Below are 23,973 nucleotides of genomic sequence, written 5' to 3'. Positions count from 1 at the left end.
ATCTGGGGAAATCGTTCTGAGAAAAGAGCACTCCGATGCTTTAGTAATTTTTTTTTAATTTAAAAAACGAACAACTTAAGCTGCAATATGAATTGAAGTTCTTTGCTTAGCAACTCTGATTATTTTCTGTAAAGTGTTCATCTGATTTCACAAAAGGAATGTTTTCAAGTTGAACTTCCAATCCTGGAATCATAATGCGATTAGTTTTGACAAATCCAATTTCGATGGCACTAGTAGCTAGGGAAACCTTAATGAACTGCAAATATTTGCTCTGGTTCTCGATTCCTCCTTTTTTGTGCCACACCATTGGGGGGCACCATGGCCACGGTGCACGTGGCTGGCGTTTCAATATTTGCTGCATGTCAATTTAAGCTCGAGCAATCGAGTGCAACAAATCGCAGCTCAACAGCATATCATACTTTGCATATTAATGCCCCTGGCAGAGACAGTTCCCAGTAAAAAGCGTCCACAGCCAGCCACTCCAATGAGATTCCAGCTGAGGATAGGTGTCACCACAGGAGGTACAATGGGATCTATGATTTGACCTTATTGGTTTGCTTTTTTAGAGGAATTTGAACTATTTTATATATTATTTTCTGTTTACCAACAGGGCTTCAATTCAGTTGAAATGAAATACTAGATTATGGTATAGATTTTTTTTAAATAATTCTTTTTCCACTGTGCTCTACAACTAAAAGCAAACTAAAGCATCACTTCCAGAGAAAAAATCTGCAAATGAAAGAAGAACAAATTATTTGTTTTCCCTCATTGAAAATCGCGAAGAGTCCACATTGTAAAAATAAAAAAAATCTGCACTAGAATCAGTGGCTGGATAAAAAAAAATGTAAATGAAATTGTGCTGGGGTTCGAAATGGTAATGGCGAATAAGCATGACCATGATAGTGAATCCATTACCAGAGATTCCTGGGGAAGCAGATATTTTGCAAAAGTCAATCAGTACTCCGATCGATGGTTTTTAATCAGGCCTGTGGTGAGCGCTGGAATGATTCCGGCCTTGATTTGGGAATCATTTCGGAAAAGTATGAAATTAACATAGTTTGCACTCCATTGCAATTTTGCAAGTTCTGGCTTGAAAATTGAACAGAAATGGGAAATGACTTGATGTGGTTTATAAAGTCTCCAGCTTAAATAAACTATGAAGGGTTTCAAGCTCAATATTCCAGTTTTTGAGCTTCAGTTTTTGAGCTAAAATTTGAAGTGCCTTTCAGCATCTTTTTTATGTTGTGACACATTATTTTCGCTTTGGCACTTCCGACGATCCAACAGCTGGCAAGGTTGAAAGGCGCATTTAGGACCCATTACCATTAGAGGACACTTTGCCTTGCCTCGAAATCAGCCATAAGCCGGAACGGGCAGGCCGCTTCCTCGACTCCTGCCCCGATGGCATCCTTTGGACAGGACATTTGCATGATTTTTGCAAGAGTAATAAACGTGGCAAGCGAAAAGATGGAAAAAAAGCAATGAGAATAGAAAGGGGATTGGGGATCGAGGGCCGAGGTTCGGGAAAGGCCATGGTAAGGGCAATGGCAATACTTAATGTCAGTCACGTAGCTGGGACACTTTGGTCCATTGACATGACCAGTCCTCCTCTTGGCATTCCTAGGAGTCGTGTCCCTGCAAAGCTGTCGAATGTCTGTCAGATGGGTCAGTTAGTTGGCATGCAAAATGTTTCTTGTCGGGCACTTGCACCTCTTCACTTTGTCATTGATTTGCAGTCGCTCCCGGGGGGCAGAAAAATGGAATATTAAAGTGGCGTCAACACGGTTATCACTCAGCTGCTGTTGCCAACCTGTGACTGTCGTGTAATTCGATAAGCCCCGGCTTGAAAAATAGTTGTGGCTCAAATGACTCGATACGCTTTTAATAGTTTTTGCTCTGTCGACTCCTGTTCTCCGGAAAGTTTGAGGAACTTTCTTTCCGGTCCACACCCGTTCCCGTTCCCATTTTCTCCTTGCCCCTGAAACTTTTGCACTCCGATAAACAACAACAAAGGCTCAGGGGAGCGAACAAGGACCAAGGAAGCGCTCGATCCCAGAGCTGGAGAACCGAGTCAAAGGCAAAAAGTGTTGACAGCTTGATGGGACACACGAAGGAAGGGACCCTGAACTTTGGACAGCTCAAATGCATTGTATACAAATGCAGTTTCTATTGGCTCAACTGCAGGAAAAGTTTGCTTTTCAATTTCCAACTTGGACGAAAACACACATATGTAGAGAGCTCTAGAGCTGGAGTGCTGGGGAGCTGAGGAGCTGCAGAGAAAGGAGCTGCTGTAAAGCTCGGTGTGCAAAAGTTTTTAGCAACACAAAAGCCAATCTCCTCCAAAGTTATGCCCTGTGTTCTCTTCGGGGTATTATTAGAAATTGAATTAGATTTCATTTGGCATGGGGCAAAAGCAATCATCATCATCCACTCAAACTGCAATAGCCCAGCTTGCTAAGGAGCCCTGATACTAAGGCACCGGATACCGGAAGTTCCACCACTTTCCGGCTCCTCTTCATTTACGAGAGAATTTCGCTGTGGCAGTCACATTGAAAGTTTGCAATCAAAAAACTTTTTCGCGAGCCCAAAAATTTGCGTGGTGGAAAAAATAACCTTAGCATTAAATAGAGTACAAAGTTGTTTTTGTGGCCCCCGACTCCCTTCCCGGGCTAATCCTTTTAATTTCGAGCAGCAACTTTCTCCGGCGAGTTAGCTGGAAAAAATAAGATGGAAAATAACCAAGCAGAGCCAAACATGCGACGCACTTGGCCAAAGTTTTTTAATAACAAGTCCTGTAAAAGGACGAGCCAGATCCATCGCAGTTATCAGCTGGTTTGGGGCATAAATTGCGCTCTAAACTGCACGTACACTGCATACATTTCCCCGTACTGTGCCGTGACTTTTGTTGCCCAAAAACCGAAAACTTTCAGCAGCAACTGTGCCGGAGGCGGCCTCGGTCGAGCTCTCTCCCATCTCCACTCATGCCCCTGCACTACTCCTTGCTGTAAAGTCCGGCCAGCAAAATGCAAATACAAGTTATAATAATTTCTTTTCAATTTCCAGCCAAAGCAAGCACTTAAGGGGATCTCAGTTGGAGGAAATGAAAGGGAGGCTTTCATTTCTAAGTAGAGAATTGCAGCTGACCAGCCGAATAGTGGGTGGTGGCGTGGAGGTCCTTGCCGTATTTGTCATTTGGGCTCATCACTTCTGTGATTGCGCTGAAATTTGCATAATTCCAAGTAAACAAGCAATTTCATTGAGTGTGCTAGGAAGGCCCACCGAATTGAAAAGGGGTGGGGCAGGGAGTTGGTATTAATAACTCCTTGCAGTCGAAATTGGATATTATGCCGTCCTGTTGCCCCGACAAATTCCATTAAAAAGTTCATTTAAGCACTATGGACAAAAGGGTAATCAAGATTTGTTTTTCTAAATATCATTTAAACCACAAAGGGTTAAAGGTTTAAAATGTCATACATGTCGTATGAGTTATACAAAGAAACTGGCAGATTCTGCAAACAGTCGTTAAAAAATATTACAGATTAAAATCATCAAAAAATGGAATTAACAATCAGATTAGCCTAGAAAAGTTTAGTCACATTACAACCTGGCTTCCCAGCCGAAAATCGAAACATTCTACCGGAATTCCTTATATCGAATTAATTTACTAATTTCCCCGAAGTAGCTCTGGCAAAGGAAAGAGGGTAAGTGTTTCAAACTTCCTTATGCCCACAAATCAGGCTTTATTTCAGGCAACGGTAAAGTTTTCTTTTAGCGGCGATAAAAGTTGCCGGTATATACTATATTTTCCCCGGAGAGTGCAAGTAAGTGGCATAATAAATTTGTTATTATGTACCTACTTATGTCAACTCACCTGGTTGCAGCGATATTTGTGTATTGCCATGTCAAAAGTTATCGCCAGGACCCACTGAGCAGTAGTCCACCCAGGAGTCTGCCACACACCCCCCCCCCTTTCCCCCTTTCTCTTTCCTGGTTTTGACATCCTTTTGGGTGCTCATAAATGGAAGTTGCACAATTATTACGGGACCTCCTCCTAGGACAGGTCTTTTCATTTTTGTGTGCTCCTGCCTTGGTCTCAATTTAATTACCAAACAGTAGTTCGCATGGCGAGTGACCCGCAGTCCACAGCTCACATAAACGGGCTCCACTTGGCCGTAAAACCCATAACCCATGAGCCTGTCAATCGCAAAAGGTCGGTTGCCCCCAGCCCTTCAAAAAGTCTGCTTGGCTGTGAACTTTACCTATAACCACAACAAACAAGCATTTTAAATTTAAAAAGCAACTAGGATATTCAGAAAATGTTGAGGCCTTGAATTAACTTTAAACTGAAAACTAAAAAGTTTTAGGCTTTTGGCAAAAATTCTGGTAATGGGGCACTTTTCGCTTCGTAACTCCTTTTATTTATTAAATGAAATACCTGTTTTTGACCCAAATTGCTTTTAAATACTTCTCATAAGTCCGTGTGTCCCAATTTTAATTACCGAATACCATGTCCTTACATTTATTTTTTCAGTAAGTAGCGCAAACCCTTAAATCTTCTCGGCAAATACTCTGTTGCTGGCAACAGATGATTATTTTATGGAAGCCAAGACCGAACTCCCAATGCAATTTCACTTCTTTGGTTTTACTCTCCCGGGCGACTTTGCAACTTTTAATGGCCTCACTAATACATTTAAGACCCGGCACAGACACCCACATCCACACACGCACATGGATGTGGGTGTGGAGAGACGGATTCGGGGTCGTATACAAATAATTACATGGCAAAATATTTACATTTCGGTTTTGGCTTATGCACCGACTAGGCCAGACTCTAAAAGAGTAGGAGCTGCCAGGGGAGGGGACGTTCTGAATGCCCACAGGCTGGGCTGGTTGTGCTTGGGCAGCAACTTTTTCGGCCACTTCATATTTCATAAAAACATGCATTATGACTATTTTATGAAGCACGCGCCGAGAACTTTGGCAGTCAGGATGCAGGACCACAGCCCAGGACCTCCTCTGGCCACAACTCCCGTGTTTCCTAGCTGTGTGCGTTGCCGGTTTGCCGGGCTAGGTATTTATTTGAATTGCCAGGACAGCGGTGCGTGTGTGTGACTGTGTCAGTGTCTGTGTCTGTGTCCTGTGTCCTGGCAGAAAGCCCCATAAACCGACATCGTTGTTGTCCCCTATCCTGGCCTATCTGCTTTATGGCTCAGCGCTTCCAGTGCATCCAACGTGGCCCAAACAAAAGGATCCCCATATTTAGGACCTGTGGGGTCACAATTCCGTGCGGCCTAAATGGCTCACTTTGGGCCAACAAAACTTCAAAGCCTATCTCGCAGGCGAGGCCAGCTGGAAATTAATATAGCGATCCCAGTCAGGGGCAGTTTGCTTTGGAGTGTCTGGTCCATTGTTGGATGTTCACTGCGGCAATGACGGGTATTTGAAATTTCGCACAAGCTGCACCTGAAGCGCCTTGCACTCAACGCTTTGATTGGCCCAAACTCAAAGCCAGCTCTTCGTTAAATTATTAGTCGATTACCAACTGAGCAATAAGCCGGCTAATTGAGTAGCTCAGCAAAGCAGTTGTGCAGGTTTCCCCTTCAGTTCTTCGGTGTTTGAAAGCCACACGAGGATGTCCATCTTAATCATTCGCATCCGGATCAGAACAAGGTCAGTGATTTAGGTGGATGGATAGATTTTGTGGCCTGGACTTGACGTTTTGCATCGCATGCATGAACCGAACACCTAGTAAAGTAAAAACTTATTATTCTTCACTTGGAAATACACGTCAAATATAGTTTATATGTTTGATACTAGTCAAAGGCTATTAAATAATTTTTTGATTATTTTTAAAAACTCTAGGTACCATGAGAAACTTCTTTGAGATGTTTTCAATTTTGACCTCCTTTTGGGATAAGCTAAACTATTGTTTTAGCCACATTATGGAACTAGCAGAACAGTCAAGCTTATTAACATGGGTCATAAGCTGTATAATGGCCGCCGCCTTTATTATGCACTTGCAGTCGGGCACCATAATCTTCCAGGATGTAATGCAGACAATTGCGAATACAAGGAGTCGCTCCAAGTCTGCTCACCAACCATCGCCGATTCACATTTTGGGCACCAAGGTGAGCAGACGCCAGTTGCGGTTGCCATTAAGATGGAGCCACTATGAAGTCCTTCCATCAGCTGCTGTACTGAAAAATAACGGGAGCACGGTCATCCTGAAGTTATATACGCCATCAGACAGTAGACCCGAAATATGTGGAGGAGAATTGGGAGGAAGCTACCATTTCGTGGAGGCCAGCTTCAAGTGGGGTATACATCGGTCCGAGCACTCCATTGATTCCCATACGTATGTTGTCTAACTTCACATACATTAAACGAATACTAACCAAACTTTTTCCTAGATTTTCGCTGGAAATGCAGGCTCTACATCGCTGTCCTCAAAAAAGAGGACTTTTTGAATACCTGACAATATCGTTTCTGTTTATGGTAACGCCTTTCAAAAACGGTCCCTTGCAAAACATCTCCGATCATCTGCGTTGGATTACGCGCCCAGAATCAACTATTGAGCTGCCGCCCTTTGACCTGCATCTGCTAATGCAACCATTTTCTGGCGGATACTACACCTACCAGGGCACCTATGACAACGGCGATATTCTGCTGCCCACCATTTGGGTAATTGGCTCCCATATCTTCGGGGTCAGTTCCCACCAGTTGGCTCAGTTCAGATCCCTCTGTCGCAACGACTGCAGCAGGATAAACACCAATGCCCGCAAAATGCAGCCCCAGGGCAACCGTTGTGTTCAGTATCATCCTTAAAAGGTGCCATTCCAGGAAAAGACTATGTTAAAATGGTTTCTGTAACTTCATAGACAAATTTGCCCGTTTAATTCTTTGGAAATTATTAATTGAAAGTTTTATCTTTGCTTTATCTTTTAAGTTGAACGATTCCAGTAAACGTTCTCAAATAAAACTTTTATTAAAAGTTGAATTCAATGCACACAGTAAAAAAATCATTAAAGGAAAGCTAACTTCGGAAAGAGCTTCGGAGACATACCCTGTTAGTTGGAAGTTTATATAATAAGAAGTTTATCCGATATATATTCGGATCGAGAATGTTGAAAATGCCTGGAGACCCCAATATGACCCACTGTGAAGGCCATATCTTGGCCAATTCATACGATTCTTGAGCGGAATACCTTAAACGATTTGTGGATCGATTCTCCATAAATCTGCATCAAAATCTTAGAACGAAATATTTTTTCAATTTTTTGTCAATTTTCCTGATGGGTCCTCTTCAAAATGTTGAAACTGTACAATTGTAGATTTCTTATAGTTCTTGTCCTCCTAACTACCTAACCTAAAACTACCAATATACTTCATCCTTTCAGCAGAAACATCTAAGGTAACGAGTGATGAAAGGCTGTTCCTATCATTGCACTTAAAGTTGAGAACTTTGAGTTTCCTCTTTGAATATGGCCAAATGCATCGGCAGGCACACACAGTAGGGTGAAAAGTGCAAAAGGCAAAAATGTTGGCCAAGCACGAACTGGCCCCGAGAATTTCTGTTCATTTCATCCGAGTTGAGTTTGAAAAAAAAAGGTAAAAATGCCTCGAAGCTAAAAAATGCTAAAACAGTTGCGCAAATTGTCGAAATTAATTTTCAATAAAGCCCCGCCGGTCAAAGGGAATCGAATACTGATTGGCTTAAAAGTTTCCCCATGGTGCCAGTGAAAATTCGCTTTGAAAATGGTAGCTGTGGTAACCAGAAATGACTTTGGCCAGAGCCGCTGGCGCAAATCAGTGAATTCCTCCGACTCCCATTGGGTCTGGAAATATTCAGTTATTGACTTGGCCAGCACCCACACTCAGTTATCCACCTCAGTCGGAGGGCAGACAAAGGGGACGGCATAGTTGGCCATTACCTCCAACTTCAAACGCGGCCAAAAGGAGCTCTGAATTCCTTCCCACGGTTATCAAAAGGATTAGCTGTAGGTCCAGGAAGCTAAGAAAGCATAGGTACCCCTTCCTCTTTGGTCCACCTTGTCATTGCCAGACATTCCAGACGGTTAACTAATACACAATAAAAACGAAATTTAGAATATTATAGCAATTAGATAAAAATTTACAATTTAATTATTTTACTATTATTTTTATATATTATTCTATTTAATTTTATTATCTTTATGATCCATTTAATGTTTGATATTTCTCTGTGTATTAGAAACTCTCATAAACGATTCATTTCAGGCGTAAAACCAGCGAAGGAAATATTTGCGGCAAAAGTTTAAAATAATTGCTAATGTAACGAACCATATAGAGGCGGTGGGCGTGGCCGCCGGCGCCACAAAGTCTAACAATGGGCCAGAAGCGAAGGAGCAAAAGGGTTCCAGTTGCATAAGCTAAGGGGCTACAACTGAAGTCCAAATAGTTTTAGCTTGGAAATTGTTTAAAGTTTTCACTCAACTCTGCTGACATATAATATATATGTATATATATATATAAATATGAAGGCATCTGTGGTGTTGTTTTCGAGTGGTCACAGTTTTGGGTTGGAATCGGAATGGAGCTCTGTAGCCAACCTTTTTCCTTTTGGCCGTCAGCAGTTTTCAAGTCAAACAATTAAAACAAGCACCAAACAATTTCCATTTAGATGCGAATAACAAGTTGTTAGACGCATGTCAGACTGGGGGCTATTTTTCCGGTGGATTGGGTGTGCAAGTTTGTCAATATTTTTTATAAATCAGGTGCGAAAGAATTGAAAGGTGACAGCAAGCAATAAAGAAACTGGCTGGGAACTTTTTTATATTGAATTTTAATTGGAAAAATAGCAATCATTTACGAGCGTCTACAAACTTGTAGACGATTATAATGATTGGAATTTTTCCCCTTTAGGAATTTTTAATTTTTGATAAGTAAAAATTTCTGAGACCCTGAAAAACTGAATAGCTGAAAACGAATAAATATACAAAGACAGATTTTACAATTAATAAATTTTATTTACAAAATCAAAGGGAAGACAGTTTTAAAGTTATTGTATCTGGTTCTAGCCGGTGCGAATGTACTGGGTGTTGTCGGTCTGGATGAGCACGGTTCCAGCTATAAGATTGAAAAATGTGGAAAATTAGACATATATAATTAATTAACTAGAATTAAAGTTTAAACTTACGTTGGGGAACGGGCTCGGCGTTGGCAAGGGCGGCAAACATGGCCAGGAGGAGGGCAGCGGCTTGGAAGAATTTCATTTTGGCGGTTGAGTGGTTTGTTGGTTGGCTGGTTGAATAGCTTTGAGGTATGACTGTGATACTGATGCTCCACTGCAGACCGGGAGCGCTTTTATAGCTGCACAATCGCCCCACGTTCTGGGCAATTCCAGGCATGGGGGATTGCACAGGTTAAAAGATCGGCTAATCAGTTCAATCGTCAATCAGAGCTTTGTGTTGTTCATAGCACTCTCTTGTTGTTGTCCGGTCCAAGCCAAGATGCGATTCGTGTGAAGCGGGAACCTGTCTGGGTTTTCTACGCAATTTAATTAGTGATGGTTATCGGCTTTCGAATATGACCACACGTAGCATTAGAATAACTGGAACTGAGTGTAAACAGCGTAGTATGCAATCCAGTTTGCGTGGAGTTTCATCAGAAAAGCAGTTAAATGTGCATGTGCCGCCAAGAAAGGTTCTGCGGCAGACAACAATTATTATAATTTAATTATTTGTTTGTTTATAAATTGTTTTATTTTGAAGGATGCGCATGTGCTTGACTTTTAGGTGCAAGAAACTCAAACATTCATTGGAAAACACTTTAATTGATTATATGTTTGACGCATTTTATTTTAATGAAACCTACTTTTAGTCTAAAACGTTTTGAGTATTTTGGCTTTGTCATTTTGCAAAGCTATAATTTTCTTTTGAAGTATCAATAACAGAATAAATAGAAAATATCTGTTTGTCTGCCGGTATGTGTTTAGAAATAAAATAATATACAGGTGACTGACTTGATAAGAAGATAAGACAAAGTTCGTTATTTGAAATAATTTAATAGTTTACATTATATACTGTAGGATGATTAATCTTAACGGAATTAAGCTGAAAATAATTTAATTACATTGATTAAAAGTATATATATTAAGGTATAACTAGTAATAACCGCATTATTTCTTCAATGAGGGTAAAAAAAGTTGTAAGTTTACATACTTGTAGGATTTATAATAAATACTGTAGCATGTTAATCTTTATTAAATTGGTTACTTTTTTAAACACGTGAATAAAAATATAAAATATAAAATCTTTGGGAAATTTATTCACAGACTCTTCCTATATAAATAAATAAAATTCACATATCAGTTGCAGGCGTATCAGCGTCTTTGGGTATTTTTTGTAGTCTATGGAAATTCCAGATTCTCAATCCAGCTTTAGCTCGTGCTCAATGCATCCGACCCAGCTATATAAGAAACGCTCCCAGATCTCTCCAATCAAAGTAGAATCTGATTTTACGCTGTAAACATGAACTGCCTGAAGGTCTGTGGATTTTTCTTCGCGCTTATTGCGGCTCTGGCCGCAGCAGAGGCTGGTAAGTAATACAATAAACCATTTTTTAATTCAGTTATTCATAGTTAACTATCATCATCAGGTACTCAAGTGATAAATGCCGGTGGCCACACGCTCATCCAAACTGATAGAGGGCAATACATTCGCAAGAACTAAATAAGAAGCAATGGAAAATACAAATAAAATAAGCTAAAAAAGTATAAAATATTTAAATTTGCGTGTTTCGAATTTTAAAAATGCCGCGCAGATGGGAAAAGGTCACTTTAAAATACCAGGGTAACAAACAGTGCTACCACACCTCAATATTTCAGAGTGATCGTATATTGAAAAATCAATATCGGTTATCGACTACCAAAGTTATTGTCTTCTTTGTAAACAAAAAATGTAAACAAATTTCAATCTGTATATTCTAGTTAAAGATAACTAAAAGGTAGCTATATAAATGATGTTATCTTAGTATAGAAGGGAGCTTGAAGGAATCCAATCTTTTTTAGCGCTTCTGAGGCTACCAGAGCAGCACCGACTACCTCTTTGCAATGAGGCGCTCAAAAAGTAAACAAACCAAAACAATTAATGGAAACTAAAGTTCTTTAAATATTATATCTGGATGGTAATTCTAAAGAGAGCATAATCCCCTGAGAAGTACTCCCTGAGAAGTATAGCCAAAAAGAAAGGATTTTGTGAATAAGGAACAGAAGCCGAGCTGCTCCACTTCGCTACAGTATTTTCTTCGAACAGCTGTTGTATTTTGAAATCTGATTTGTCCAGAGGTTTCATAGATTCCCAGATACACCTCTTAGATTCTCTAATGACAGTGGAATTCGTGCCTTCTTTCCTAATATGTGGGAATTGTTCAACAGTGACAATTCAACCTGCACTTGAGTGCACTGCGCAGTTCACCATTGAAGATGTCAATCCCGATTCCAGCGACTGCCTCTTCCAAGAGAAGAATCATCAAAATAAAACTCTTTCTAATATAAACCGGTTGTTTTATGGCCCTGACCAGTTACAGTCTAGATTCCAGAGATTCCCAATAAAGCCTCAAGATTCTCTCTTCCCGCCAGAAATTTGTATTTAACTTCTTCTCGGGAACGATCGGGAATACAGATTATCTCGTATTATATATATGAACTGATGATTATTTTTATTTCAGAAATTGAGGAGACAACTAAGGAATTGACATTGAAACTATGACCGTTGTAATCGTAATTAATTCTTAATCACAACTAGAATTTTTCCTACCTCAATAAACAGTCTAGTGTTAGTTTTTATGAATACGAATCTATTTAAAGAACTTCTTAAAATAACACATTTTCTTAAATCTAAATGCTGAAAAGTTCTGGTAAGTTAAATGAAATACACCTTCTGGTGACACCGTTTAAATTGAATTTAAACCTTCTGTCCTTTAGTTCAGCGCGTAGCAGGCGACGAAGAAGACTTCCTGGCAGCCACATCTTATCGCCGCCCGGCTGACGGTCAATAAATGTGCCCACGACAGGACAAACAGCAGCCACAGAGGCAGCAGAAACAATAACAATAGTAAAGCCGCAAAACTCAACCACAACAAGCCACAATCGGCAATCATCAACACTGGCGCGCCGCAGACCGAGAAGGGATCAGAGGCCACGGCAGAGGACGAGAAGGAAGGAGTGGATGGGTTGAAAGCTCTCCCATTTTAAGGGCGCCAGTTGCATTTTGACAGCGCCAACGAACCAAAAACACCCGCGCACAGCCATGACATCTGCACCAGAGCCCGCCCGCGAGCAGGAGCTCCAGTTCCAGCTCCGGCTCCAAATGGAATCCCAACAACATAGCCAGGCCAAGAATCTGCACGCCCTGCTGGATCTGCCCGCGGCGATGGAACTGCGCCAAATTGAGTTGATCTATCGGGCGGAGGGTAATGCAAATTTGGTGCTCGCCTTGCCGCAATTTAAAAAAGTTTTACGTTTGCCAAAAATGATATCCAACAGACTGCGGCAGGAGGAGTCGGCGCTGAAGCGGAAAGGGGACTGCCAGCCGGAAGGGCAGTGCGAATCATCCGTTGGAGCCGTTACCAAAAAAGGTTTGTACGTTGGCACAGCTGTGGTCAGAATAACAGTGCTAGAATAACTTCATTATCAATGCAAAATATCTGGAAAGCGTAGTTATTCGATTTCTCTTTCAAAATATATATTTTATGAAGAAAATTTGATTCTATTCCGGATGGAAGAATATTTTCTCCAATTTCATATTCAAATGTTAAGAATATTTAAATTTTGAACTATGCTTTGAGAAGCTATTATTTAAATAATCAAACATTAATGCTATTATTTTGGGCATGGATGTGTGATGCGAGTTATTGTTGCCCTCGGAGCCTGGCTGCCCTACGTTCTTCCATTTTTGTTGGTCAGGAAATGGTTGCGTGCAACTTCAAACACCCAGACAAGCTGCTCCTCCTGCATCTCCACAGCCAATTTGAGTATTGTGCTTTGGTTATTGCCCGCTTGGCTGGATTTTGACTCACCACTCGCCACTTCCTATTCCGTAACCCCGTAGCCCTTTATCCCTCCATCTCCATCTCCATCCGTCGCCCACTGGGGATATCTCTATATCTTTGTGCATCTTTTGGCCATTGCATCAAATGTGTTTATTTCATTTATCCACATCTCTCTTATGTGCTGCCTCGTGTTGGACTGCCTGCCTCGGTCCTCCCCCAGCTGGCGACTTGACAATGCCGGATTTTATGGCTTATATCGGGATAATGCGCCGTCTATTAGGAAATGAGTTTGTCTGCGGAGCGGATATTGTTGCCATACCAAAGGAAGACGATAGATTCTGGATAAACGAGCAAATACGCGCCCACAGACCGGGTAAGTGCACTGAACGAACCAAACTATCACTATCTCTGAGTTGAGGGATAAACTATATAACTAGAGACTACTATATGCATTTTAAATATGATTAAAAATATGAATACTATAACTTTCCTTTCATAAAAACTAACATTTTGTTTTTAAATCTAAATAAAACTCTACGTCAACTTCAGATACTTTAAACTTCAACTATAAACTGACCTCTTGTTGACTCTCTCTCAATAAATTTCCAGTGTTTTGTTCGAACTTAAATCCGTTTATTATGTAAGATGGGAAAAAAGCCAGCCAGGAGCAGAAGTTTCCGCATCAACAAAGCGGACTTTCCCCGTTACAACAGTGTGTGTTAGTGTTTGTCCATTGTGGCAACAATTTTGTATTTGATCAGTTTTCGCTGCAGTGGCTTTCACTGGCCTCTGCCCTCGCGCTTCACACTCCACTGTTCACTCTCCATTCTCCATGCCGCCACGTCCTGCCTTATCCTGGCCAGTGGCCAAAGCCTTTTAGAGCCACTGCAATCAATCATAAACGAGCGTTTTAGTGCTCCGTCCCAGGCCAGTCGCTTTCACTGACGTTTACGATGCACCCACAGACAAACAGAGCACGTCCTGGCTTCTTGGTCCAGTTTCTCCCAACCGACACCGGCACCGACACCGCCCCACTTGGGACTGATTAGTGGCGGACGCCATAGTCGTGGCCATATATCAAGATCGGGTTTATGCCCAGCAGCCAGCAACAGGCTGTGTACTACATACTACTGGCTACTGGTACTGTTCGGGCCAACAATTTATCATTCACCGGCGCGGCGGTCTAACCCAGCGGCGTCTATATATCAATAATCGCCGGATGCTGGCGCTTGCACTTTACATTCATTCAGCTCACAGACCTCTTTCTTTCTTCCTACCATTTCAGTTTCGCGTCTGGATAAGGAATTTGTGGGGCCATTCGGCCTGCTTCTGCCAGATGTGACCCAATTGCCTGCCACGTTCGATGTTTTACTTGCCAATTTACAGGTGAGTTGGTCGTCGCCGCCGTCAGCTGCTGCTTCTGCTATTGCTCCTGCTCCTGGTCCTGGATTCTGGTGGCTGGTGGTTACTAGCTACTGGCTACTGGACGCTGAATGTGGAACGCTGATGCTGCCGTTTCCAACGTAGTCATGTTGTTGCTGTCCAAATAAATTGTGTATTTTGTACAAGGACAATATTGGCATTTTTGGCCATATGTGCAGGACACGTTAGTTGCCGCTCCTGTTGCCAAAACCGCTGTTTCTGATCCTGCGGTGGTTTTAGTTGCTTCGCTCTAGAACACTGAAAGAAATCTAATCTTTATTCAGATTTAGAAGTCATCAGTAACTCTACTTCTTATATTTTAGAAACTTTCCTTGTTTAAAAAATATTTAAAATGGTTAGAATTTGTTTAAAATTTTGATTTAGAGCTAATGTTCACAGTGGAATGACCTATACTAAAAATTTAAAGATATGTTTCCCATTTCGGGTATTACTTTTTTTTTCGGTGGCTTTTCGAAGCCCACGACTTCCATCCCTTTGGACCAAATTCAAAGCTAAAACCGTCGGCCAAGGCACATAAATCAACGGTTCTTTGTTTTGAATTAAAGTGGGCAACAGTGTAAACACTTTGTTGGTGTTACTTGCAATTGTTGTTGCCCCGTGTGCTGCCGGACAGGACAACCTTGCCCCGTTCGCGCCACTGCCTCCGGCTATTTCGATTCGTTTCGTTCGGTTTTGGGCTAGTGCGGTTATAAAAGATGCCGAAATTGCTTTGAAAGTGCCGCCATAGCTGCAACTTTTATTATATGTGTATGCTTCATGTCCGCGTAGCATTGGGAGGCCGGAGCATGGGCTAGCTAGGAGCTCATATGAATTGGGGGTAGCCCCCGAAAGGCCAGACCTCTTCGTTAGAGGGTACGCGACGGTTCGATCCGACCCCCATCCAGGGATTTCGCCATTTTTTGGCTATTTGTTCACTTTGTTCGGTGGGTACATATTGAATTTATGGCTTTGGTGCCAAAGCATTGACCGAAATAAAATTGCCAGCAAAGGAAACAAACAACCGCCGGAGCAGGAGTGAGTGTGGGAGTGAGGGAAAAAAATCCATAGAAAGTTGTACACACATATATATAGTATAGCGAGCGGGGGCCATTACTAACGCCGTATTGTTGGCCCGCCCGGGATGGAATTGCGGCAGAAAATCCTGAAAAAATGTGATCCCAGAAAAACGTTTTAATTGCGGCTTTAAATGTTAATTTTCAATTTCAAGTTTGGAGACGGCAATGTGAAACTATGGCCATGTCGTGCCGACCGGTGGCTCCATAACTCATCATACAATCAGCGCAACAACTTTTGTTTTATGTCACAACGGCAACAGCAACAGTCGCCGGAGCAGCAGCAGCAGCAACAAAAGCGATAATCTGACCTCCAACCCAATCCCATCCGAACCCACGGTCGCTTTATTCATGATGGGTGTTTTTTCGTCCTGTGCTGTGCTCCTTGCTGCATTTTCAAGTCAAAATGGCATCAACACCGGGCAAAAGTTCGCGGTACACGGCAGGCATAATATTTCATGGCAGGACATGCCGGCACCTTCCTTTTACTCCATTTACTCCTCCGGAGTAGCCGGGTGCAGGACTGCAGGGTGGCAGGTGAAGAGAGAGCAAATAAACGAAACGATATAATTTTGCAGGCAAAGGGCAGAACAGGAGATGGAACCAAAGAGGAGGAGCAGGAGGACGGCAGGAACCGGAGCTGGAGCGGTGTCCGTCGTCTGGGCGATACATATGCCATCGAAATAAAACCCAAACAAGGCTGGATCCAGTTGGCAAGTGATGTCAACGATTTATTTGATTTAATGCCAGCCATAGCAGAGACAAAGCCAAACAAGGATACGGAGGCAGAGGACAAGAGGGCGTCGGAGGCCAAGGAGCAAAAGGATCAGGAGCAGCAGGCATTAACCCGAGACAAGTGCTGGTGTCGCTACTGCAACATGCAGCTGCTGAAGGTGAGTTGAGTGAGAAGATACTGGAATAACGAAGGTCGTTTTAGTTTTTCCTTTCATTCCTTTCGACAGCTGCACAATGGGAAAATCAAACGTTTGGGCCACTACTGCCCGCTGGAGCTATTCTCCGGGTATGTCATCGAACCCCCCGGTCTGGGATCAACGAACAATGAACAGGGAACAGGCAATCGGACGGACAGCGTTCCAACGTTCTTTGGCACGAACATCGAGTCATAAATTTCAATCTGCTCCATTTGCGTGTCCTGTCGTGCTTCATAATTCCAACACTTTCGGTTACTGTTTGCCACTCCTTCAGCTTTGGTGCAGTTTTTTTTTGTCCTTCCTCGGTCTGTGTTTCTTTTGCTTTATTCTACGTCAGGAACTGAGCGGCCAGGACCACTAGGTCCACTTCAATTGCAATCCCATTGCCAGGACCGCTCCACTCATTCGTTTATTTGCGGCCCGCTGTTTCAAGTCATGCGTGCATCCGTGCACAAAATTCAATTTGCTTGTGCTTTCATTCCGGGTTGCCGCCTGCTCCTCCCTCAATGCCCCCTCCAATCTCTTCCGACTCCATTCCGGTTCATGCTCCTTTCACCAGTGGTCCGAGCCGGGCCGAGCCTTTACGGCCTTTTGAAATTTGTTGCCATTTCTTTGGTTTCGTTTTGGGTGCCAGCATCCTTCATATACATATTCCATATGCGCATACATCAGTTTTAATAATATTATTCATAAGTACAGTGCGCGCCACAAGCACAACAAGATATCTTGTATACAGTTTACAATAATATTAGTATCTTGAGGGTGATGTAGGATAACTATCTTAGTTAAAGGTTAGGTTTTTGAAAGGATATTCCTTTTAAACATGTACTTGTCCTTTGTTGATTCAGTTCCTCATCAGTTTTTTTGGCAATACCTTATCATTATAAACCCCACTGTATCAGAGACATGTAGGCTGATGTATTCTCACATTCTCATTGCATTTTTTGTGCGCTTTTAGTGAACCCAGTCGTATGCTCAGTGCCTTGGATGCACTTCTCGCCTGCCCGCAAAATAATTTACGTGTATTTCGGGATGGCAATTTAATTTATGGCGATCACGCGAATTCGATTTCCTTCGATGAATTGCACTCGCGTGTTTTTCCCGGGTAAGTCAACGTCAGCCATGAATGGCTGAAATTCTCAGTAGATTCTCGATGAAGAGCAGAAAGAATGTTGGTCTGGGAAAACAAGCAATTTAAGATTGCTTTCAAAATAATATTTCCATAGCATTGTACTCTTTTAATTACTTTTCCCCCAACGTTGGCTGGACATAAATTTTCAAACCTAAAGAGAGAACAGAGAAACGGAAGCAACTGCTCCGAAATTCGGGTAACACGCAAATATTCAATAAATAATGCAAGGACCAACAGCCAAAAACACAAATTCTCGAGTGCCAAATGCCAACATTGCTATTTTCCTGGCCGCGTTCTCTCTCTCTTAGCATCTGCTCTACCATTTTACCACCAGGTCTTCTCTGGTTTTTCAAGTATTCCTCGATTTTTCCGTATGCTTTTCCGTGGCTTTTTTCAACACCTTTTGGCACAACGTTGACAACGCCGACACCGACCTCTCCAAATGGGACTGGGCATTGAAAATGCTAACAAACAAAAATTTCACCAATGCCATCGCCATCGCCAACGCCGTGGCCATAAAATCTCTGAAATTCTCCAGTGAAATGATGGTGCTTATAAAACATTTGCTGGTAGCTTGCCTGCTCAGGGAATACGAGGATGGCCAAAGGCTTCAGCAGAGCTCTAGCCAGGAGATCCAGCCAACACCGAGTCGCGATACTATTGGCCAGATGGAGACAATAGCCGGAGCCGTTAATGTTGACAGGAAGGCGGAAGAGTGGGAAGCTGGCTGCTTTGTCGATGCTGGTCAATCCTCGACCCGGACAAGAGCAGCTGCCGCCACGACCACGACAGAGACCCAAAGGTACACAAAGCTGGCCCGAATAGACACAACAACAGCTGCAGCAGCCACTGAAGCTGCGGCTGGAGCAGCAACGAGGACAAGCCAACTGTCCGGCAATGTGTTGGCAATAGCAACTCGAACGGAAACAAAAACGGAAACGGAAACACTGCCAACTCCAGGCCCAAGTACGAGTTGGAATCTGAATTCGAATCGGAATCAGAATGAGAATGAGGTCCAGTCCCGAAATCGGAATGAGAATGAGCCTGAGTCCGAGGCTACGAATCAAACTCAAGCACAAATCAACAAAGCGGAAATATTTCGCTTACCAAAAAATTGTGTGCTGCAAAAAATTTTGAATTTGCAATTGCTGGTAAAGGTAAGCCAACTAGATGCCCTGGCAGTCCAGTCCGGTGGTTTGTTTATTTTTCTGGCCCCAAGAGAAGCCAAGGCAATTTGAAATATACCCTACAGGTTTATGTTTAATTTTTTCTAAAGGTTTATCAAAAAAATTCCAGTAAGAAAATGTTTTTTTTTTTATTTCTTAGAGAACTCAAAGATGAATATTCTTCAGTTTCTACTATATTGGCTTAAATTTTATCTAAAAGTCCTGAAGCTGTCTTAGAACCCTTTAAAAAAATAATTAAGACTTATTTTTTGGAAAAACAAAGATATATCAAAAGTCGAAAGGCTTTCCTATTACTTTCTCGATTACCCTGGGTTGCCTGAAAACTGGCCATCAAAAGGCGTCTAAATGGCCAATGGATGTTAATGCAGTTTGAGTAAAAATTCTTGGCAATTGCAGAAACATTTCGACTTCATGTGGCACTCCGGCTTTGCTCACCACTCCCAGCGCACTTACAACTCACTCCGGGGATTGCTCTCCGCTGCCGTGGCCGGCGAGGAAACTGAACTAGACCTGAAACCAGACCCGGAGCAGGCTTACATGCTAGGAGCAACGGCACTGGATTGCTCGATTATGTTGACGTTTCAGGAAATCGAAATCGAATGGGAAACCGATTGCCCCGCTGGTGGCATCCAGAGGTGGGTATCGTCCGTGGAGAACCACGTCCTGATGGGTAGCTGGTGCTAATCGAATTCGAAATATTTTTGCAGCGCCGCCGCTCTGCAGCCTTGGTGTGTCTCCCTGCTGGGTCATCACTTTCTAACGAAGCTCAGTGTCCTGGATTTGGACCCCAAGCCCGACAGTCACTTTCATAAATTCATAGAGCAGACACGTGAAATGGAAAAGTGCCGTCGAGCATTAAATTAATTGATAAAGTTTACACCCAACTAAAAGCCATACGCATCGACAGTCGAGCGGAGAAAACTGTGCTACAATTTTCTGTTCTACATAAATTTAGTTTCAATTTTTTGCTTTTGGATTCAGCTCCTCTACTTTCCTGCACCACATACCTGTTCGACGAGAATAACAAGAGCATGTTGTAATCGTAAAGGAGCACGTAATGTAGATAATCCTGCCCTAGGACTTTCTTCGAATTTTTTGTATATATTAGCTACTTTTCAGATTATCAGACTTCCTATTTGTATGGTAAATGGGAAGAGTTTTAAGTAAAGAAGAAATTCCTGTACTTATATTAAAGTTTTAAAAAATTATTGTATTTAAAATATTGTTTTTAAAATAAACTATAACCCAACCTTCTTTATGATTTATTAATCGGAATACCAGGTATTGATTATTCGCTAGATTCCCAGTTTACTCTTAGTTGTTCCATATTTTTCCTATTTTTTTTTTACTTTGGGCCGCACCTACAAAAACGCAAAAACGGTTTTTGCCGCAGCTTGACAGCGAAAAGGCAACAGCGGCAAACAAGCCACAGGATACACGGCGCTGCTCCTGGCAGTGGCAATAGGAGCTTAGGTTTAGGGGGGCGTAGCCAAAGGCGGGGGATAGTTATGGAGCGGGTGGGGTTCCAGGGCACTCCTTAATTAATTTCCATGCGAATGCGGGCGCCATACGTGTCCCGGGCCATGCAAAGTTATAGCTTGGGGGGGGAGTTGGCCCGCCGCGGAAACTCCGCTACCATGTCAGCCGCCAGTTGGCATTCACGCTTGGGACTAACCAGTTGGGCCAGGAGCTGGACCCGGCTTACATTGGCCAGGAATAATGGGGAACAAAGTTGTGACATTCACCGAGCAGCAGTTGGACGACTACCAGGTGGGCTTACCATCAATCAGTATCGGTTCGATTGACCCCAAAGCTAATTTCTTTTCATGCACTGACGCTGCGACCCGGAAATGGGTAGGATTGCACATTCTTCACTCGCAAGGAGATCCTGCGGTAGGCCATTTGTATTGCCGTAATAAGCCGTAGCTATTTTATTTCATATAACGGCGGACAAAGCGCTGCCAAAGTGATGCCATTGTTCGCAGCATCCTTTTGTTTGCCATTCGACAGCTACAAACGGCAGGATAGAGAAGAAAATACCCACATTACAGGAGCACAAAGGCTGCCATCGCACACCCACTCATTCCGATCTTCCACTTTCAATACCCTATGTGGGGATAGTTGGATTTCTTCTAGTTCATAATTCCTATTTCCTTAAAAATAATCACTCTATAAGGATACATTCTTGATAGTTAGTGTTGATATATTAACTAAATTATTACTTAAGATAATGAAAGTCTTCAACTATGTTAGGGTATTATCCTTTGCGGTTATCCTGAACTAATAAACTTTATTGTTTTGTATATGTTACAGCGTCCATAAAAGGTTTCGAGAGCTGCGTCCGGATTTGGTGCCACGCCAAATGACCGAGGGTCAGGCCTCGAGTGTCAAGGTTCCCTGCGAGTGCATTGAGAAGATGCCCGAGTTGCGTGAGAATCCCTTTCGCCGGCGTATCTGTACGTAACAAAGGACCAATGCATAAGCTAAACAAAACAGAATCCCTCCATACCCATCACCCCCCAAAACAAACCCCACCAAAAATTCTAGAGCAATTTTCCAATCTTGCAGGCGAGGCCTTCTCACGCGATGGCCAGGGCAATTTATCCTTTGAGGACTTTCTGGACGCCCTCTCTGTCTTCAGCGAGCAGGCGCCGAGGGACATTAAAGTTTTCTACGCTTTCAAAATTTATGGTAAGTTGTGGTGCCTCTCGTTTTCATTGTTGTGGTGCAGGATGCACTGAAAAGGATATTAATTATGAAAAGTTTACTTATATTCTTTGATGAAATAGGTTCAAATCTTAATTATACTTCTTAGGTATAGTTTAGTAAGCCATTTTCTTTTGAATTGGCAATCAAACTTTATTTTTCTAAGAGTACTTAATGAAGAGGTCCTTTCCTAAAAGAAACTAGATATTTTTCGCAGTGTCCTGCCTCTAAACTCTGGTCCCATCTGAAGCGGCAGCTGCTGGCCAACATTTTCAGCTTTTGTTTATGCATTTCCGCCGCAGCCCATGTTTGTTGTCTTGGGTGCTCCCAATGCGTGCACTAGTGGGCTGTGTGTTTGTGTTAGTGTGATATCCTTTTGTGCCTTTGGCTTTTAGAAGGAACGCATTGCCCGTGGTCGCCGCCAAGCGTGGCACACAACTCGTGACTCGTGGCTCGCGACTCGACAATTTGTGGCGCCGTGCCAGCCAACAACAAGCAATGTTGTTGTTGCGGCTGCTGCAGAGACAAAGTTCAAGGACAGCCATAAATTCTAATAAGCATTTTAATTGAAATTTAAATTAGAATCTCAAAAATGTCACTGTAGATGGTGGAAAAAGTTTTCGTGCAAATTGATTGTGCACTTGGCACTCCAAATTAATGGCACAAAAATTCGAATAGAATGGTACTGGTACTGGTACTGGGTCGCCGGCAATCAATAGGATGAAAAGTGTCTCTCAGGTCGAGAGGTTGTAAAAAATTGTTGCTAGACTAGTTGGCCAAAGCCAAAGCCATGGCAGAGGCAAAGGCAAAGGCTCAGAGGTAACTACACTTCATTTCAATGTGCATTATTAGATTGACACAAATTGAAACGTGCAGCAAGCGATTACCTATGCGACACACACGAGCACAAGGTTGCCGGCAAACTCAGTTTGTCACACATCACTTGACTTTTGTGCTAGAAAATGTCAAGTTTTGTAAGGCACAAGGCTTACACTTTACCTCTTCGAGGAGCACTTGGAAAAACTAGTTGCAGATTAACTTAGAGAGTGGTTTTATGAAATATATGATACAAGTTTAATAATTCGATTTTTGGCTAAACGCTCTAACTTAGAGTCTTACCTATAAGACTTCCATTTTAAGGATACTAATTTTCATTATTAATAATATTTCTAGAAGACAAAAAACTAAGATTTTATAGCTATGTTATAGCTCTTGAAGTATATAATTCTTTTTTAGTTTTCAGTGTAAAAACTTTATGTGTTCTGTGTTTTTTTTCCAAGATCAAAACTGAATTTAAAAATTCTTTTCTAACTGTAGACGACATAGACCACCCACTTGGAATTTGTATGTACTTATGTCCGGACATAACTTTACAGATTTCGATCAGGACGGCTTCATCGGGCACGCTGACCTCATGTCCTGCCTGACAACAATGACCAAGAACGAGCTGAGTCCGGAGGAGCACCAGCAGATTGCCGACAAGGTAATTGAGGAGGCTGATGTCGACGGCGATGGCAAGCTATCAATTTTGGAGTTCGAGCACGTCATCCTCCGGGCGCCCGACTTCCTTTCCACCTTCCATATCAGAATTTAAAACCTGTCGAATGGGCATTTGTATTATTAAATAGTTGATGTGCATCGACCATACATACGAGAGCATAAAGTGGATAAATATTTCGCATAAAATTGCCATCTGTGTGATTAAGTTGGTTGGTGTTCCGGGTTCCGGGTTCTGGATCTGTTTCTGTTTCTGGTTATGGGTCTGGACAAAGGTTTAGCTGCAGGCTCCACGGGCCAATTGTCGTGACAATGTGCATGTCAAATGTCAGCCGAGCATTATAAAATTTATAAGCCTCTGCATGCAGTCGGGTCGAATGATGTTCTGGCGTCCTGCTCTTTTCTGACCCCGATCGAACAGGTTCTGGGCCAGGACTGGTGTCATGGCCAATGGAAAGGGTCGGTGCCAGCCTCAGACCACAAACACAAACTCAGACCGAACCATTATCAATGTGTGCGAGTCGAGTGTGTTCCATGTGCAGTGTGAGTGTGTGCCACACACTTTCAAAGTTTTATCAATTTTGCCAATTTTCAGCTTAAACTTGTTTGGCATTTGAGCATTTCCCAATCCCATTCAATTATTGTAATTGCATCTGCATGGGTTCAAAGGGCACCTAGCAGAGAGGACTCCAGAAAATTCTTGAGTTATTAAAATGTGCATGCTACCTTTCCATCAATCGGGCTTGTTTTGTATTTTGCAAATATTTTGAAATTATTTATAAGCCTATCATAGAAAAACAAAGGGACTGTAATTCCCCTCTGAATGTACTTCAAAATGTTCGTATTTCAGGCATTCAAAGGCATTGAATATTTTCTAGCAACTAAAAAATAACTGCCTTGCTGAAGATCAAGTTGAAAGAAGTTTATAGTTTTAGTTCTAGGTTGTCCTTTTCCATAGTTCTTTTGAGTAATTCGTTTCATTATTATTTCATTTT

The 23,973-nt window shown here is 42.3% G+C and overlaps 5 protein-coding genes across 10 annotated transcripts; 4 read left to right on the top strand and 1 right to left on the bottom strand.

Annotated features, from left to right (window-relative positions):
• The first annotated feature begins 3,578 nt into the window (after window positions 1-3,578).
• LOC6495058 (carbonic anhydrase 13) lies at window positions 3,579-7,006 on the top strand. The gene is made up of 3 exons (XM_001959115.4): window positions 3,579-3,701; window positions 5,863-6,355; window positions 6,411-7,006. Exons 2-3 carry the CDS (start codon window positions 5,868-5,870, stop codon window positions 6,823-6,825), a joined length of 903 nt encoding a protein of 300 aa, XP_001959151.2. The 5' UTR covers window positions 3,579-3,701; window positions 5,863-5,867; the 3' UTR covers window positions 6,826-7,006.
• A 1,978-nt stretch (window positions 7,007-8,984) lies between these two features.
• On the bottom strand, window positions 8,985-9,333 carry LOC6495585 (daisho1). The gene is made up of 2 exons (XM_001959114.4): window positions 9,176-9,333; window positions 8,985-9,105 (listed from the first exon to the last, which is right to left on the bottom strand). The coding sequence occupies exons 1-2, from the start codon at window positions 9,249-9,251 to the stop codon at window positions 9,053-9,055; spliced, it is 129 nt and encodes a 42-aa protein (XP_001959150.3). The 5' UTR covers window positions 9,252-9,333; the 3' UTR covers window positions 8,985-9,052.
• A 1,021-nt stretch (window positions 9,334-10,354) lies between these two features.
• LOC116654705 (daisho2) lies at window positions 10,355-10,766 on the top strand. Its single transcript, XM_032450645.2, has 2 exons — window positions 10,355-10,575; window positions 10,636-10,766. Exons 1-2 carry the CDS (start codon window positions 10,509-10,511, stop codon window positions 10,707-10,709), a joined length of 141 nt encoding a protein of 46 aa, XP_032306536.1. The 5' UTR covers window positions 10,355-10,508; the 3' UTR covers window positions 10,710-10,766.
• A 73-nt stretch (window positions 10,767-10,839) lies between these two features.
• LOC6495059 (inositol-pentakisphosphate 2-kinase) lies at window positions 10,840-20,027 on the top strand. 6 transcript variants are annotated; one of them, XR_004309880.2, is made up of 12 exons: window positions 10,840-11,105; window positions 11,707-11,895; window positions 11,963-12,615; window positions 13,250-13,402; window positions 14,315-14,415; window positions 16,103-16,417; window positions 16,487-16,545; window positions 17,415-17,561; window positions 18,127-18,745; window positions 19,172-19,410; window positions 19,483-19,834; window positions 19,895-20,027. XR_004309880.2 is itself a non-coding variant. In XM_032450641.2 (12 exons), exons 4-12 carry the CDS (start codon window positions 12,288-12,290, stop codon window positions 19,637-19,639), a joined length of 2,118 nt encoding a protein of 705 aa, XP_032306532.1. In that variant the 5' UTR covers window positions 10,866-10,983; window positions 11,048-11,105; window positions 11,707-11,895; window positions 11,963-12,287; the 3' UTR covers window positions 19,640-20,027. The 6 variants fall into 6 exon arrangements, 5 of the variants coding, with proteins under 5 accessions (XP_044571398.1, XP_032306535.1, XP_032306532.1 ...); XM_032450641.2 differs by having other exon boundaries at window positions 10,866-10,983; window positions 11,048-11,105; window positions 19,483-20,027; XM_044715463.1 differs by having other exon boundaries at window positions 19,483-20,027.
• Window positions 20,028-20,427: 400 nt separating this feature from the next.
• LOC6495060 (calcium and integrin-binding family member 2) lies at window positions 20,428-23,199 on the top strand. The gene is made up of 5 exons (XM_001959112.3): window positions 20,428-20,545; window positions 20,634-20,668; window positions 21,089-21,231; window positions 21,344-21,466; window positions 22,858-23,199. The coding sequence occupies exons 1-5, from the start codon at window positions 20,495-20,497 to the stop codon at window positions 23,073-23,075; spliced, it is 570 nt and encodes a 189-aa protein (XP_001959148.1). The 5' UTR covers window positions 20,428-20,494; the 3' UTR covers window positions 23,076-23,199.
• Window positions 23,200-23,973: the final 774 nt, after the last annotated feature.

The sequence above is a fragment of the Drosophila ananassae genome, chromosome 3L (genome assembly GCF_017639315.1).
Source record: "Drosophila ananassae strain 14024-0371.13 chromosome 3L, ASM1763931v2, whole genome shotgun sequence".
In the NCBI taxonomy this organism is placed as follows: Eukaryota; Metazoa; Arthropoda; class Insecta; order Diptera; family Drosophilidae; genus Drosophila; species Drosophila ananassae.
This window is presented reverse-complemented; position numbering and strand designations above follow the sequence as displayed.